The sequence below is a fragment of the Babylonia areolata genome, chromosome 6 (assembly GCF_041734735.1).
Source record: "Babylonia areolata isolate BAREFJ2019XMU chromosome 6, ASM4173473v1, whole genome shotgun sequence".
Classification (NCBI taxonomy): Eukaryota; Metazoa; Mollusca; class Gastropoda; order Neogastropoda; family Buccinidae; genus Babylonia; species Babylonia areolata.
Window position 1 is genome coordinate 41,239,763 of NC_134881.1, and position 17,606 is coordinate 41,257,368.

At 43.3% G+C, this 17,606-nt stretch overlaps 1 protein-coding gene across 2 annotated transcripts in view; it reads right to left on the reverse strand.

Annotated features, from left to right (window-relative positions):
- Positions 1–17,606, reverse strand: part of LOC143283017 (adenylate kinase 9-like) — a 68,778-nt gene that overhangs the window by 23,349 nt on the left and 27,823 nt on the right. Inside the window, exons 19-27 of one of the 2 annotated variants that reach the window (XM_076589007.1) lie at positions 15,540–15,812; positions 13,355–13,395; positions 10,408–10,588; positions 9,755–9,876; positions 7,504–7,716; positions 4,885–5,081; positions 3,986–4,106; positions 1,321–1,466; positions 449–668 (exon numbers count right to left, since the gene is read on the reverse strand). In XM_076589007.1, coding sequence (XP_076445122.1) covers positions 449–668; positions 1,321–1,466; positions 3,986–4,106; positions 4,885–5,081; positions 7,504–7,716; positions 9,755–9,876; positions 10,408–10,588; positions 13,355–13,395; positions 15,540–15,812 — 1,514 coding nt within the window. The remainder of the gene's footprint in view (positions 1–448; positions 669–1,320; positions 1,467–3,985; positions 4,107–4,884; positions 5,082–7,503; positions 7,717–9,754; positions 9,877–10,407; positions 10,589–13,354; positions 13,396–15,539; positions 15,813–17,606) is intronic. The other variant, XM_076589008.1, reaches the window with a different exon arrangement.

The following is a 17,606-nucleotide window of genomic DNA, read 5'->3' on the forward strand; positions in this document are numbered from 1 at the left end:
CGCACGCACACACAAAACAACAAACCCTCTTCTTCACACACACACACACACACAACCACTCACCCTCTTCTTCACACACACACACACACACGCACAACCATTCACCCTCTTGTTCACACACACACACACACACACACACATACACACACACACACACACACACAACCATTCACCCTCTTCTTCACACACACACACACACACACACACACACACACACACACACAACCACTCACCCTCTTCTTCACACACACACACACACACACACACACACACACACAACCACTCACCCTCTTCTTCACACACACACACACACACACAAAACAACAAACCCTCTTCTTCTTCTTCACACACACACACACACACACATACACACACACACCCCCCACGCCCCCCCTCTACTCCCCCCCACCTCCCCCCCCCCACACACACACACACATAACCCCCTCACCCTCTTCTTCTGGGCCTTCTCCTTCTTCTTGGCACGCTTGGCCAGACGCTTGTCACGCTTGACTCGCCACTTGTCCAGCTTTGGGGGCAGCAGACGGCCGATGACGTCGCCGTCAGACACTGACATGATGAGGGCGCCATCGGGGAACAGACCCATGTCCGCCAGGTACCGCGCTTCGTCTGCCGTGCGGGGAAACCCTTCCAGAATGAAGCCCGTGGATCTGTTGCCAGGGAAAAGGGGGATGACGGGGAGGAGGATTGTTACTGAAGGAGCGATGTTTTTTTGTTTTTTTTGTTTTTGTTTTTTGTTTTTTTTAGTACAGGTTGTGAAGGATCATCAAGAAAAGAACTCACACACACACACACACACACACACACACACACACACACACACATACACACAAACACACCCACCCACCCAGTACCATACCCACACCCACACAGAGGCACACACTCACACAGAGGCGCGCGCACACACACACACACACACACACACACACACACACACACACACACACACACACACACACACACACACACACAAACATACAAACACCCACACCCACGTTCACACCCACACACACACACACACACAAACACACACACAAACACACACACACACAAACACCCACACCCACATTCATACCCACATTAACACCCACACACACATGTACAAATACACACACACACATGCACAAACATACAAACACCCACACCCACATTCATACCCACATACACACATACAAACACCCACCCACACACACACACACACACACACACACACACACACAAACACCCACCCACCCACACACACACAAACACCCACACATCCACACACACACATACCCACACACACACACACACAGCACTGACTTGAAGGGCTCTTTGTTCCACCACTGAGGCACGATGTTGTCCAGGATTTCTGGTGCCAGAGAATCGGTGTTCTCCAGACTGGTTTTGATGGCTTCCTCTTCCTCCGTCAGTTCCACCGCTTCCTCTTCCTCCCCCTCTCCTTCCGCCTGCACACAGAAACCAGAGACCGGGCGCAATGGCCGAGCGGTTAAAGCGCTGGACTTTCAACCTGGGGTTCCTGGGTTCCAATCTCCGTTACAGTGCCCCCGGTGGGTAAAATGGTGGAGATCTTTTTTTTCCCCACCTGATCTCCCAGGTCAACATATGTGCAGACCTGCTTAGTGAAATCAAAGGTCATGGTCAACAGCACAACTAACACCAGTGTCAACATAACCATGAATGGTGAGCCCTTGGAAGAAGTGACCAGCTTCAAGTACCTGGAAGCAACCAACCCTGTCCAAAGACGGCACCTGCACAGCAGAAATCCGAAATAGGATTAATTCTGCAACGGCAGCGATGGCCAGACTGAACAGGGTATGGAAGAGCAACATCAGATTCCACACAAAATTCCTGCTCTACAAGTCACTGGTGGTCTCCATCCTCTTATATGGATGTGAGACATGGACACTGATGGCAGAAACAGAAAGAAGAATCCAAGCATTCGAAACCAAGTGCTTGAGGAGACTACTACACATCTCCTACAAGGAGCACAAGACCAATGACTATGTGCGGAACCTGGTCAGCAACCTTGTTGGGCCCCAAGAACCACTGCTGGCGACTGTCAAACGACGGAAGATGGCATGGTTTGGTCACGTCATACGACATAACACCCTCTCCAAAACCATCCTGCAAGGGACTGTTGAGGGAGGGCGCAGACGGGGGCGGCAGAGAAAGAGCTGGTCTGACAACGTCAAGGAATGGACCAAAATGACGATGCCAGATCTCCTCATGACAGCTGCCAACAGAACGGCGTGGCGAGCTATGACATCTTCCTCATGTCCCCCCCAACGACCCCAGCGGTTGAGGGAATGAGTGAGTGAGTGTGAGCTTAGTGTGCCTGAACCCCCTTTCGTGCGTGTATGTATACCCATGCAGAGGATCAAATACGCGCTGTTAAAGGTCCTGTAATCCATGTCAGCGTTCGGTGGGGGGGGCGGGGGGTGGGGGTTATAGAAACGAGAAAATACCTGGCATGCACACACCTGAAAACGGAGTATGGCTGCCTACATGGCGAGGTTAAAAGAGAATGGTCATACATGTAAAAGGCCACACATGAACAAAAACAAGTGAACGTGGGAGTTGCAGCCCACCACGAATGATGAAGAAGAAGAAGAAAGTGAAACCAGAACAATCACACACGGTGTGGGGCACAGTGGGTGGCATCAAAGGACTGAAGACTGTGAGAACGTGGGTTTTGAGCCGCATGAGAGGTGAGGGATTTTTCATTTGTCGGCCTGTGTGTGTGTGTGTGTGTGTGTGTGTGTGCCACGGTATGTGTGTTTGTGTGTGTGTGTGTGTGTGTGGTGTGTGTGTGTGTGTGTGCCACAGTATGTGTGGTTGTGTGTGTGTGTGTGTGTGTGTGAGTGTGTGTGTCTGTGTGTGTATGTGTGTGTGAATGAGTGTGTGTGTGTGTGTGTGTGTGTGTGTGAATGAGTGTGTGTGTGTGTGTGTGAATGAGTGTGTGTGTGTGTGTGTGTGTGTGTGTGTGTGTGTGTGTGTGTGTGTGTGTGTGTGTCTGAATGTGTGTATGTGTGTCTGTGTTTGTGTGTGCGTGCGTGCACATGTGTGTGAAGGCCTATGCATTTGTGACAAAAGGCAATGCATGTGTTAATGTATTTTTTGTATTCCCAGAGGCAGAGAGACACATACTGACACTGTCACATATACGCATATCTGCATACACTGCATGCAATAATGAATATATGTATTCCCCGAGGCAGAGAGACACACACACAAACACATGCTCACACTGTCACATATACGCACTTCTGCATACATATGTGCACTTTCGTACAACCACGACACTCACACACACACAGACACACGCACAAGCTCTCTCTCTCTCACTATTTCACAAGCACTACATGCATACACATGCTCAAACACAACACACACACACACACACACACACACACACACACACACACACACTTCTTCTTCTTCTTCTGCGTTCACTCGTATGCACACGAGTGGGCTTTTACGTGCATGACCATTTTTACCCCGCCATGTAGGCAGCCATACTCCGTTTTCAGGGGTGTGCATGCTGGGTATGTTCTTGTTTCCATAACCCACCGAACGCTGACATGGATTACAGGATCTTTAACGTGCGTATTTGATCTTCTGCTTGCATATACACATAAAGGGGGTTCAGGCACTAGCAGGTCAGCACATATGTTGACCTGGGAGATCGTAAAAATTTCCACCCTTTACCCACCAGGCGCCGTCACCGTGATTCGAACCCGGGACCCTCAGATTGACAGTCCAACGCTTTAACCACTCGGCTATTGCGCCCGTCACACACACACACACACACCACAACACTACACCACACAACGCTACACCACACACACACACACACACACAAACACACACCATACAACACACAACACAAACACAATGCAACAACACACACACCCAACACCACAACACACAAAAAACCACAACACACACACACACACAAACTCACAGCAGCGGCAGGGGAGGCATCTTTATCCTTGTCTGCCTCTTTCTCTGCCTCCTTGTCGGCCTCGGGACTGTCCACCTTCTCCCCCTCCTCCTTCTTCCCCTCCTCCTCATCCTCCGACTCCCTGCAAGGCCAGCCAGACACATCACCACCACCACATAAAAAAACCACTCCTGTCCCAACCCACACAAATGGACAAACACAGACAACATAAAAAAACCCCACTCCTGTCCCAACCCACACAAATGTACAAACACAGACAACATAAAAAAAACCCACTCCTGTCCCAACCCACACAAATGGACAAACACAGACAACATAAAAAAAACCCCACTCCTGTCCCAACCCACACAAATGGACAAACACAGACAACATAAAAAAAAACCTACTCCTGTCCCAACCCACACAAATGGACAAACACAGACAACATAAAAAAAAAACACTCCTGTCCCAACCCACACAAATGGACAAACACAGACAACATAAAAAAAAACTACTCCTGTCCCAACCCACACAAATGTACAAACACAGACAACATAAAAAAAACTACTCCTGACCCACCCCTACACAAATGTACAAACACAGACAACATAAAAAAAACTACTCCTGACCCACCCCTATACAAATGTACAAACACAGACAACATAAAAAAAACTACTCCTGACCCACCCCTACACAAATGGACAAACACAGACAACATAAAAAAAAACTACTCCTGACCCACCCCTACACAAATGGACAAACACAGACAACATAAAAAAAAAACCTACTCCTGACCCACCCCTACACAAATGGACAAACACAAACAAAACAAAAAACAACACCAGAAACACACAGCAAAAAACCCAAAAAAAACACACACAAAAAAAAACACACCAAAAGAAAGAAAACTGAAAACATACGGCTCCTCCTCCTCCTCTTCCTCGTTGTCCTCCTCGAACTCGGGGCCGATTTTCTTCTTGGTCTTGGCGATGATGAGCTCCTGCAGACGCTCCTTGAAGCAGATGTGGAAGAGGCCCAGCTTCTCCGCCAGGTGGCGCCCGTGCAGCGTCTTCCCGGAGCCCCGCGCCCCCAGGATCAGGAGTCGCAGAGGAGGAGGCTGTTGGAGGGAAGAGGGGCACGTACAGGATTCTGTTTGTGTGTGTGTCAGTGTAAAAAGGGGCACGTACAGGATTCTTTTTGTTTGTTTCAATGTAAAGAGGGGGGACATACAGGATTCTTCTTCTCTGTGTGTGAATGTAATGAGGGAGACATACAGGATTCTTTTTGTGTGTGTGTGTCAATGTAAAGAGGGGGGACATACAAGATTCTTTTTGTGTGTGTGTGTCAATGTAAAGAGGGGGGACATACAAGATTCTTTTTGTGTGTGCGTCAATGTAAAAAGGGGCACATACAGGATTCTTTCTGTGTGTACGTTAACGTAAAGAGGGGAACGTACAGGATTCTTTTTGTGTGTGCGCCAATGTAAAGAGGGGGACATACAGGATTCTTTTTGTGTGTGCTTCAATGTAAAGAGGGGGACATACACAATATTCTTTATGTGTGTGTGTCAATGTAAAGAGGGGCACATACAGGATTCTTTTTGTGCGTGTGTGAATGTAATGAGGGAGACATACAGGATTCTTTTTGTGTGTGCGTCAATGTAAAGAGGGGGACATACAAGATTCTTTTTGTGTGTGGTTCAATGTAAAGAGGGGGACATACAGGATTCTTTTTGTGTGTGGTTCAATGTAAAGAGGGGGACATACAGGATTCTTTTTGTGTGTGCGTCAATGTAAAGAGGGGCACATACAGGATTCTTTTTGTGTGTGGTTCAATGTAAAGAGGGGGACATACAGGATTCTTTTTGTGTGTGCGTCAATGTAAAGAGGGGGACATACAGGATTCTTTTTGTGTGTGCGTCAATGTAAAGAGGGGGACATACAGGATTCTTTTTGTGTGTGCGTCAATGTAAAGAGGGGCACATACAGGATTCTTTTTGTGTGTGCGTCAATGTAAAGAGGGGCACATACAGGATTCTTTTTGTGTGTGTGCGTCAGTGTGAACACACTGACTGGCTGGGCAACAACTACTGTATACAGTGTCATTCAGATACACTGTCCTGACAGGTCGCAGAAACAGCCAAGTGGTTAAAAGCACCTGACTTTCTTCTTCTTCTTCTGCGTTCACTCGTATGCACACGAGTGGGCTTTTATATGTATGACTGTTTTTACCCCGCCATGTAGGCAGCCATACTCCGTTTTCGGGGGTGTGCATGCTGGGTATGTTCTTATTTCCATAACCCACCGAACGCTGACATGGATTACAGGATCTTTAACGTGCGTATTTGATCTTCTGCTTGCATATACACATAAAGGGGGTTCAGGCACTAGCAGGTCTGCACATATGTTGACCTGGGAGATCGGAAAAATCTCCGCCCTTTAACCCACACAGCACACGTCACTAAATTCTGAACCCAGGCCCTCAGATTGACAACCACAACGTTATAAAAAAACACTCTGCTATTGACAACCGACCTCTCACCAACCTTTCAACAATGGAGACACGAATTCAAAAAAACTACGGCCCTCATGGCAACCGGACAACATTAAAACGAGATTTTTTCCTTGACCCCCCCTCCAAATGGACAAACACAACAAAGACCAAAAAACCACCAGAAACCACCTTCAGAGAAATACCAAACAAAAACAACAGATAAAAAACAATAAAGGCTCCCCTTTATCCTCGTCCCCGACTCGGGGATTTCTTAATTTGCAGATGAGCGCGACCCAGCATGCATGTGAAAGGCCACCCCCTGGCCCCCACCCCACCCCCCCCCAATCGGAGTGGAGGAGAGGCTGGAGGGGGAAAAAACGGTTTTTTATTCTCAGTAAAGAGGACATAATTTTTGTGTGTGCTCATGGGAGGGACTCTTTCTTTTTGTGTGTGCTCAATGTAGTGCTTTACTATGTTATTTTTTTTTTAATTATGGCACTGATTCGTTTGTGTGTGAGATGAGGGAGAAAAATGATACGGCGGTGTGTAAGTAAAGGGAAATCACGGATTTCTGCTATGTCAATTACTAAAGGGGAACGAGATTCTTACTTTCAAAAAAGAGAAAAACAATGCTGTGCGTCATATGGAGACATGGGATTTTTTTGTTGTGTTCAATCTAAAGCGCACATACAGATTTATAAATTTGTGTGAATTTTAAAAAAAACAAAAAGACTATTTTTCAAAAAACACGTAAACATACAATTTGTTTAAATTTTTTAAAATGAGAAGAGGGATAGGAATCGGGAAGAAGAACAACAGGAAACTGAACTTTTAAACTTCTTCCTGAGTTTTTTTTTGTTTTTTTTTTGTTTTTGTTTTTCTTCTTATTTTTTCACATGCACACACACTCTCTCTCTCTCTCTCCATCTCTCTCTTCTCCCCCCCCACCCCCCCCCCCCACCCCCCGTCACTTTCTCTTTAAAAAAAAAAAAAAAAAAAGGTGGAATATCACTCAAAACACACACACACAACAACACACCGCCCACCTTCAAAGGTTTATCCTTTGGCAAATACGACTGTGGGTTGGCCAGAAATTTGTCCCTGGCTTCGTTGGTCGACAGGTAAAACACCTTCTCCCGGTAACGGGCCGCGATCTCCGGGTTGCCGGGAAACAGTATCCCAGTGTCCTTCAGGGCGACAGGGCAGAAGTAGTTTGTCTCCCCTAGGGCCTTCTTGCGGCTGCGGTTCGGGTCCTCTTCCTGAGCGAGAACAAATGTACGAGTTTGTGAACTTTTTATCCATGACATTGTTTCGGAGAGCAGAGATGCTTAAAAGGACGAAGACATTTCGCGAAATTTATATCTGTGTCGTTCTTTCAGAGAGGAGGCACTCTCAAATGATGGGGGCATTTCACGCACAAAGTCTGTGTCATTGTTTCGGAGAAAAGGAACTTTTTATTAATGCCATTGTTTCAGAGAGCAGAAATGCTTAAAAGGACAAAGACATTTCACAAACTTTATCTGTGTCGTTGTTTCGGAGAATAGACACTCTTAACTGATGGAAGGCATTTCACACACATGATCTGTGTCATTGTTTCGGAGAAAAGAAATGCTCAAAGGAACTAAGGAACTTTGTATTGATGATATTGTTTCAGAGAGCAGAAATGCTTAAAAGGATGAAGACATTTCACAAACTTTATCTGTGTCGTTGTTTCGGAGAATAGACACTCTTAACTGATGGAGGGCATTTTACGCACGTGGTCTGTGTCGTTGTTTCAGAGAAAAGAATTGCTCAAAGGAACTAAGGAACTTTGTATTGATGACATTGTTTCAGAGAACAGAAATGCTTAAAAGGATGAAGACATTTCACAAACTTTATCTGTGTCGTTGTTTTGGAGAATAGACACTCTTAACTGATGGAGGGCATTTCACACACATGGTCTGTGTCGTTGTTTCGGAGAAAAAAAATGCTCAGATGATGAGGGCATTTCATGCACTATATCTGTGTTATTGTTTCTGAGAGCAGGAATACTCAGAGAATTAAGACATTTCGTTACTTTACCTGTGTCATTGTTTCAGAAAATAGGAATGTTTAAAGAATTAAGGCATTTCGTGTAGTTTATGTGTGCCAATGTTTAAATGAATAGAAAGGTTTACGGAATTAAGGCATTTCATGTAGTTTATGTGTGCCAATGTTTAAATGAATAGAAAGGTTTACAGAATTAAGGCATTTCATGTACTCTATGTGTGCCAATGTTTAAATAAATAGAAAGGTTTACAGAATTAAGGCATTTCATGTAGTCTATGTGTGCCAATGTTTAAATGATCAGAAAGGTTTACAGAATTAGGCCATTTCATGTACTTTATGTGTGCCAATGTTTAAATGAATAGAAAGGTTTACAGAATTAAGGCATTTCATGTACTCTATGTGTGCCAATGTTTAAATAAATAGAAAGGTTTACAGAATTAAGCCATTTCATGTACTTTATGTGTGCCAATGTTTAAGGGAATAAAAAGTGAACAGAAGTGAGCAGAAAGACTTGCAAAAATTAAGACATTTCAAGTACTTCATCAAGGTCACTGTTTTGGAAAGTTAAAAAAAAAAAAAAAGAAAGTCCAAAGAATGAAGTGTTCTTCAACAAACAGGCATTTCTGGTCATTTATCAGTTATTTGTGTCACCATCGTGGTGAATAGAAAAGCTCGACGAATCAAGTGTTCACAAACTGGTGAGCATTCCATACACTTCTGTGTCATTGTTTCAAAGAATTAAAAATGTTTAAAGAAAGAAACGGTCATCAACTGGATATTCTTACCTAAATGATGTATACATATCAAAACTTATCAACAGCATATTATTATCTTCAAATCTGATTATTCCATGGATATCAACTTTTTTTCTTTTTTTTTAATTACATTTCTTTGATTCTTACTCATTTACATTGATGATGTATATGTAAGATTTTTCTTTATTTTCATAATGCACATTTCCAGCCATAAGTGACTTTTTTCAATCTTAATGGCATCTTAAGAGAAACATTAATAACAGGTTTTTTCTTATGCAATCATGAAACTTACTAACAATCCAAATAACTGTTATAAAAGTACATCATAGCGCTTAAAACCTCTCCAAGCGCTTTGCAACAATATGTCAGGCAGATACAAACCACATAAGAGCAAACACACACACACACACACACACACACAACACACAACACACAACACACACACACTCTATCACGTCCCTGACACACAAACGGCACGGCTATTTCCCGGGAAGGGAAGCCACCCCTGTAGCACCTCTGCCTCCGCCTCCTCCTCCTCCTCCTCCTCGGCAGCGGCGGCAGCATCAGCCTCCATGTCCTCCTCCTCCTCGTCCATGTCCATCCCCGTGTTCTCCCAGCCCTGGTAGCACAGCGGCTCTGAAACACGCCGTCGCCACACACCACTTCACTACACATTACTTCTTCTTCTTCTTCTTCTTCGTTCATGAGCTGCAACTCCCACGTTCACTAGTATGTATATGAGTGGGCTTTTACATGTATGACTGTTTTTACCCTGCCATGTATGCAGCCATACTCCATTTTCCGAGGTGTGCATGCTGGGAATGTACTTGTTTCCATAACTCGCCAAACGCTGTATTTTTTTCCTGCCTGCAGGTGTTCTTTTTTTTAATTTGTTTTCCTATTTGTTGCCGTGGTTGTTTTTTTTTTACATGCACTAAGTGCATGCTGCACACAGGATCTCGGTTTATCGTCTTATCCGAATGACTAGTGTCCAGACCACCTCTCAAGGTCAAGCGGAGGGGGAGAAAATGCTGGCAACTGTGTCGGGATTCGAACCAGTGTGCTCAAGTTCTCTCGCTTCCTAGGTGGACGCGTTACCACTAGGTGGACGTGTTACGTCACTCCACACTTCGGAACGAACAAACACACAACAAAAGGGGAGCTCACTCTCAATGCTGGTGACAGCCTCCTCCAGAAGGGTCTCCACCTTCTTGCCGTCGATGTCCAGGACAATGGGCTCGATGGACGTGCTGCCAGCGATGGTGGCCGACACGTTGTTGAACTCCTTCTCAAACTCCTGCCTCATCCGGTAGAACACCTCCATCTCCGGGCCCTCGGGAACCTTGATCTGAAAGGGGGGTCATTCATCATCAGGGAGTTTTCGACACTTTGTACCCTGAAATTAATCAACAAAACGAGGCCAGGAGAACCAAATGAGTAACGAATAGTAAAGAGTGCTAACTCTCTCCAATTCACAAGGTACACAACTTCAAGCCAATGCTGCTTTTGCTACCGATTTAGCCAGCACATTGGTAAATGAAAAGTACATGGGAACAAATCCAGGCAAAAAAAAGGAAGTGCCGGGCTTGTCCTTATACCAATCATTTGACACATGCACACAGCAGCAATTACAGAAGAAATGTGCAAACGCCTTTTTACCCTGAATACTGATTTATCTGTGACAACCGGTTACTTCCCTTAGACCTACTTCTGGTATTTCTGTATTGCAGTGGGCATGTTCAGTTTCACTTTCTCAATCAGTTGTAATATTTCCAATCAGTACTTTCGGCTTGTTGGCTTTGGACTCTATGTTGTTTGAAGGGACTGAGCATGTTTTTGACGATGCTGTGTGTGTTTTGCATATGAAATATGGCTTCAACAGTGCGCTCAACTATTGTTTGGCTGGCTCACAGAAACAGCTGTGCAGCTGTACTGACAGGAAACAAAGTCCTAAGAAGGTTTTGAAACAGCCGTTGACAAATCATGGTAGGTGGTGAAGGTGGTGCCAACAGTGATGATTGTGGTGATGACAATGACAATGACAACAACCATTCTGACATTCACAATAGTTTCAGTTTCGGTTTCTCAGAGGCATCACTGTGTTTGGACAAATCCATATATGCTAAACCACACACACACACATATATATATATATATATATTCAGATATAGTCATTCGGATGAGATTATAAACCAAGGTCCCGTGTGCAACATGCACTTAGCCCACATAAAAGAACCCATGGCAACAAAAGGGCCGTTCCTGACAAAATTCTGTAGAAAAATCCACTTTGATTGGAAAAACAAATAAAACTGCACGCAGGAAAAAATATTTTAAAAATGGGTGGCGTTGCAATGCAGCGATGCGCTCTCCCTGGGGAGAGCAGCCCGAATTTCACACAGAGAAATCTGTTGTGATAAAAAGAAATACAGAATACAAATATATATATATGTGTGTGTGTGTGTGTGTGTGTGTGTGTGTGTGTGTGTACCTATCAGAGTAGATTTCTTCTGACAGAATTTTGCCAGACAACAACGCTTATCTTGCCATGAGTTCGGGGTTTTGGTTTTTTTTTCTTTTTCAGAGTACCAATTGACTAGATACTCAGTTTTACATGCAAGCAAAGGTGGGAGAAAGGGCAAGAGCAGGATTTGAACCCAGACTCTACGGACACTCTGCTGTATTTGTATTTCTTTTTATCACAACAGATTTCTCTGTGTGAGATTTGGGCTGCTCTCCCCAGGGAGAGCGCGTCGCTATACTACAGCGCCACCTTTTTTTTTTTTTTTTGTATTTTTTACTGCATGCACTTTGTTTTTTTTTCCTATCAAAGTGGATTTTTCTACAGAATTTTGCGAACAGAAGCCGCATATTACATGTGGATGGGGGCTAAAATCATTTGTGTTGGTGGTGTAACTAACAGCAACTAGCTGTGATGATGATGATGATGATAATGACAATGACAACCAACCACTCAGCTGTTGTTCCTGTCAGAATGGTTGTTATCATTGGGCTTCTAATCACAGGGTTCTGGGTTTGATCCCAGCACTGCCTTGTGGTGGGCAGAAGGTGGAGATTTATCCAGTCTCCCCATGGTCAGCGGATGTGCAGACCTGGCATTGCCTTAACTCACTCAGTACAGCCAGTCCTCTCTTCTCCTCTACACAGACACCTCGGATGTCCAGTGGGTGTCTCAATGACCCAACCTTTAGCTTCCGTCGTCAGAATTGTGGTATTCTTTGTCAACATTCACCTCTTCAGTATAAGAGCCTTCCGCTTGCAATATTTTGATGGTAGTAATTGGGGTGAAACGCTGTTAACGTCGTCTCTTTCGCCGTTCGTATGGAGAGAGTTAACCCCCTTTGTGTGTATACACATGCACAAGATCGAATACACATGTCACAGATCCTATGATCCATCGCAGCATTTGGTGGGTTATGGAAACACAAACATACTAAGCATGTAATCCTCCCGAAAACATGGCTGTCTTAATGACAGGGTAAAAAGGGTCAAACGTGGTGGCGGTCTCCACTCTGGGAGGGACGCTCACTCAGTCTGGCTCCGCGACTAAGCCATTATTGTCGTTAGTAGGGGGCTTAGTAGGTGGTGTCCTAAGTACGTTAAATCAGAACAGGCACCACTGAACACCACCAAAGTGACTCAGCAGCGGTGCAGGGTCTCCTCTGGTGTGTGGCCTCCTGGCGACCTAACATCGATGGTTCCCTGTGGACTGCTGACGCTGCAACTGCGACGGACGAACCCGGGTGTGGCCGTGTATGGGGGAATCTAAATGAGCGGCGTGGGAGTAATGCCACTGAAACGGAGCAGATGATGGGGCAGCAAAAAAAAAAAAAAAAAAAGGGTCAAACGCATCAAAACCCACTTGTACATATGAGTAAAAGAGTGAGATGCAGCCAATGGATGATGAAAGAAATAAAGAAAAACCGTCATGACGGCAACAGAGATGATGATGGTGCATCCGGAGTGTATTTGTGCGCATTCTAGAGAACACGGAAGATGATGGATTAAGGGAAGACGACAACAAAAATCCGTCTAAAATCACTTTAGCGAACGCATGTTAAATCAACGACCGACCAACAACAAAAAATCCACTCACCTCATTTGATGGAGGAATATCTTCAAACACAGACCCATCATCTGCACAAAGCAAAGTTTCAAACTTTTTTGTTTAAAAATGGCAGCCCATCAGTAGAAAGCACATCCAAGGAGCCTACACTGAAAAGCTGGAAACTTTCAAATGTTTACACCTTCACAGATTACTTTTTTTTTTAAATCGACAAACACCATTTAGAATTTCAAATTATTCTACTGTATTACATACTAATGATATATTGTTAAAAGACTAATGTGAATCAAATTCAATGCTTTTTTTTTTTGTTTTGTTTTGTTTTGTTTATAACCCTACAGCTTCATGTTAAGTAAGCAGATCTAATACTAACATAGACACAAAACACTTGACTGTCTTTTTTTTTTTTGTCTTTTTTTTTCTAAAAGCACACAAACTAGTGAAATATGATTTCAGAACATGGCACTGACTTGTGTTAATTTATGTAGGATACACACATTCTGCAATCTGCTCACTTACAAATCTAACAGCATCACAATACCTTTTTTTTTCAAAATCCAGTGAGGTGCAAATCTAACAGCTTTATGCACACTTTAATACCAACTAATTCACTAATCTGACAGCATGATACATTTTTTTTTTAAATCTGGCTCATGTATCTAATAGCATGAATAAAATATGTTTTCATCATCATCACCACCCCTACCACCACCCATTCACCCACAAAAACTGAGCAAAAGTATATTACTGCTACTACATATCACATTTTGCACACAAAATAAAAAGCCATGCACTAGTCATTTGCAACTATACGAGTACATGACCACAAAAAAATATGACCACAAAAAAAAACCAAAAAAAACCAACCATGCAGCTGTTTGAAACATTTTCATTCTAAATATATTTACATTATGCATACCAAAGTTCCTGAGAAAGAAGTCTTGCTTCCAAAATTAGCATAAGTAATCATGCATACCAAAGTTCCCAAGGAAGAAGGCCTTCCTTCTAAAGTTAACATTTATCAGAACAATAAGGGTGGAGAAAGACATTCTGACAAGAGAGGTGGGGTGGGTGGAGGGGGACGGGGAGGGCGGGGGGGGGGTAAGAGAGGAGGGATGAAGGGAGAAAATCACTTTAAAAAAAACAGAAAGGAAAAGCTGTGGGGAGGTAGGGAGGTGGGGAGGAAACAGAGGGAGACAGAAGTCGTAAAATTTCTGATATCAAACAACGACACTCAAAAGGTCAAAAAACAACACTAAAAAAAAAGAAAAGAAAACAAAAAGAAACAGAAAAAAAACACAACAACAGCAGAGAATCATGCTTTTCATTTACAGTTTTACCTTTAAGCACTTCTCTGTTTCACTGAGGTTCATCGTTAACATATGAATTTACTCACAAGAGACAAAAGAAACAGGATCATCAAAATTTATTTAAAGCCAGTAAATTTAATATCTTCTTCTTCGTTTTTTGGGGTTCTTTTTGCTTGTTTGTTTTTTCAAAGAAAGTTCACTCATGCTGACTTTGCAATCTGCAATCTTTTTTTTTACTGCCCTTTGCAGTACCTGCACATAACCTGTGACTGACGCAGGTTGTCCATTCTTTAGTGTTCCTTGGCAAAATGTGTCTTTGTCTCATTCTGGTCTTTAAAACTGAAAGTAAACTATCCAGATGATCATCATAAATACATATATACTGCATGATCCATTTCTGACCCATTTATTATGAAAAGGAGAGCGATGTTAGATTTGTTTGTTTGTTGTCTAAATTGTCTTCTTTTTTTCTTTTTCTCCTTCTTCCTCCTCTTCTTCTCCTCCTCCTCACTCATCAAATCGTTTTATTAATATAAAGAGTTAATAACACTTTCATTGTTAGTCTTTGTTAGTATCGCCTGTTATTGTTATGTGATGGTTACAGAAAAATACATAAGCACCCGTTCTCAGAAAGTGCACATGTATTTTTCATTCAGTTAGTTTGGGTTTTTTTTGGGGGGGTGTGTGGGGGGGGGGGGAACAGAAAAGTACACATGCGCTTAGCACAGGTGAAATCTTTTATCGTTAGCCTTCATTAGTATCAGCTGTTGGTTATCATTCTGTGAAGGTTATAGAAAAGTACACATGCACTCATACATAGAAAAGTGCATATGTACTTTTTTTTTCCTCTGGTAAATTTTTGTTTGTTTGTTTGTTGTTGTTGTTTGTTTTGACAGAAAGTACACCTGCACTCGGCACGGGTGAGCCTTCGCCAGGCGTGGTCTCTTCAGCGACAGCGAGAGGTTGGGATTCGGCTGCCACGGCAACGGCAACGGCATCCCCCTCTGTTGCTTTGTCCGCTGAGTCGCCGGCAACCGTTTCCTCAGCAGCAGCGGCGGCAACATTTTCACCTGCATCTGTAACTTCCCCTGCAGTTTTATCCTCTGCGTCGGCAGCGGTGCCAGCATCATCCGGGGAGGAACCCCCTACCTCTGCCTCATCTGTCACTTCAGGCGCATCTGTCAGGAGTGTTTATCGTCTTGAGTGGTCAGTGGTTGGATGACGGGCGCAATAGCCGAGTGGTTAAAGCGTTGGACTTTCAATCTGAGGGTCCCGGGTTCGAATCACGGTGACGGCGCCTGGTGGGTAAAGGGCGGGGATTTTTACGATCTCCCAGGTCAACATATGTGCAGACCTGCTAGTGCCTGAACCCCCTTCGTGTGTATATGCAAGCAGAAGATCAAATACGCACGTTAATGATCCTGTAATCCATGTCAGCGTTCGGTGGGTTATGGAAACAAGAACATACCCAGCATGCACACCCCGAAAACGGAGTGTGGCTGCCTACATGGTGGGGTAAAAACGGTCATACACGTGTGCATACGAGTGAACGCAGAAGAAGAAGTGGTTGGATGGTGGGGGGGGGGAGAGGGGCTGGACTGCGGGGTGGCGGTGTGGGGGGTTCATTGTGCAAAACACTCACATCCAAACACACACACCCACCGACACACACAACACACATGAATTAGTTAGGCTCCACTCAGGCAACGCATTTCTTCCCAAACGCTGTGCAGCACAACTGACCATGTTTTACATGGAAAGGCACTATACAATAATTATCATTATTATTATCATTATCATCATCATCATGCATCAACAAACATTTATTTCACGGTGACTGTCACAATATCCAGCAAATATTGGTGTTATTTAAAGAAGGTATCAAGAGTCCCTAAATTAAACGTGTCTGTTTTTTTGTTTGTTTTTTTAGAACACTATCCCACTTTAAAAGTGAAAGTTTGCTTACATTTATTCTATGTTGACTGCTACCATTTCATGCAGATATTATCAGTTTCGAAAGATACTGAAAAGGTCCTTAAATTAAACATGTCTGATTTGTTTAGTTTAGGGTTGCATGCAATCCATTTCATCAATGAACAATCTGCTTTATTCTTTTCCTTCAAAATACCACACTGACATCCTGTTAAATACTATACAGCCACAAAAAACAATAGCGTCCATCATGTTAATTAAAAATAATCAATTCTAATCAAGCAGCCGTTAAAAAATGACTCAAAGTATCTGTGACTAGCATGCTTCAAGAACCTACAGTATGAAACAGCCTTGGTTCTTTACAGTTAACCAGTTACGTGCCCTGAACATTAGTGAATTAACAAGCTCAAAGTTCACTCAAATTATCAAGCTCATAACTGAGCTGCAATATTTTTTTTACAGTTTTCTTTCCCAACTCCTACACTCCAGCCCTACAGTCTTACAGCGAATGATGAAATATGCAGTGTGTAATGGCAAACTATGATTAAAAAGCAACAGAATTATTCACTTGCTTGTATCAATCTGTTATTACTTCAAATCTAGTTATTTCTTCAATCTAAATGACAATCACCAACATTCAAAGAAATGCTGCCAACGTTTTAATAGTGCTGTCTCTAATCACATCACCATCTTTTTCTTTTCTTTTTTTTTTCAGTCAGCAAATTCACACTAGCATAGTTCTAGCAGTTTCTAAAGCAAAATCTATTTTACCAAAACACCGACATTCACTTTCTAGTCCTACAAACACTACCAGAGCAATGAATAAAAAAAAAAACCAACAACTGAAAAACCAGTAACAAATAACCATCATGTGGAACAGATTGCCCATAACAACCAACAGATCAACGAGACACTGAAAACAAACTGAATGAAAATGAACATCAACAACAGAATAAAACACAACTAAACAAGAGAGGCAAGGCCTTCAAGACTCACTTGTGATAAATTAAGTCCCCTAGCATTAATTACAGAGTAATTTC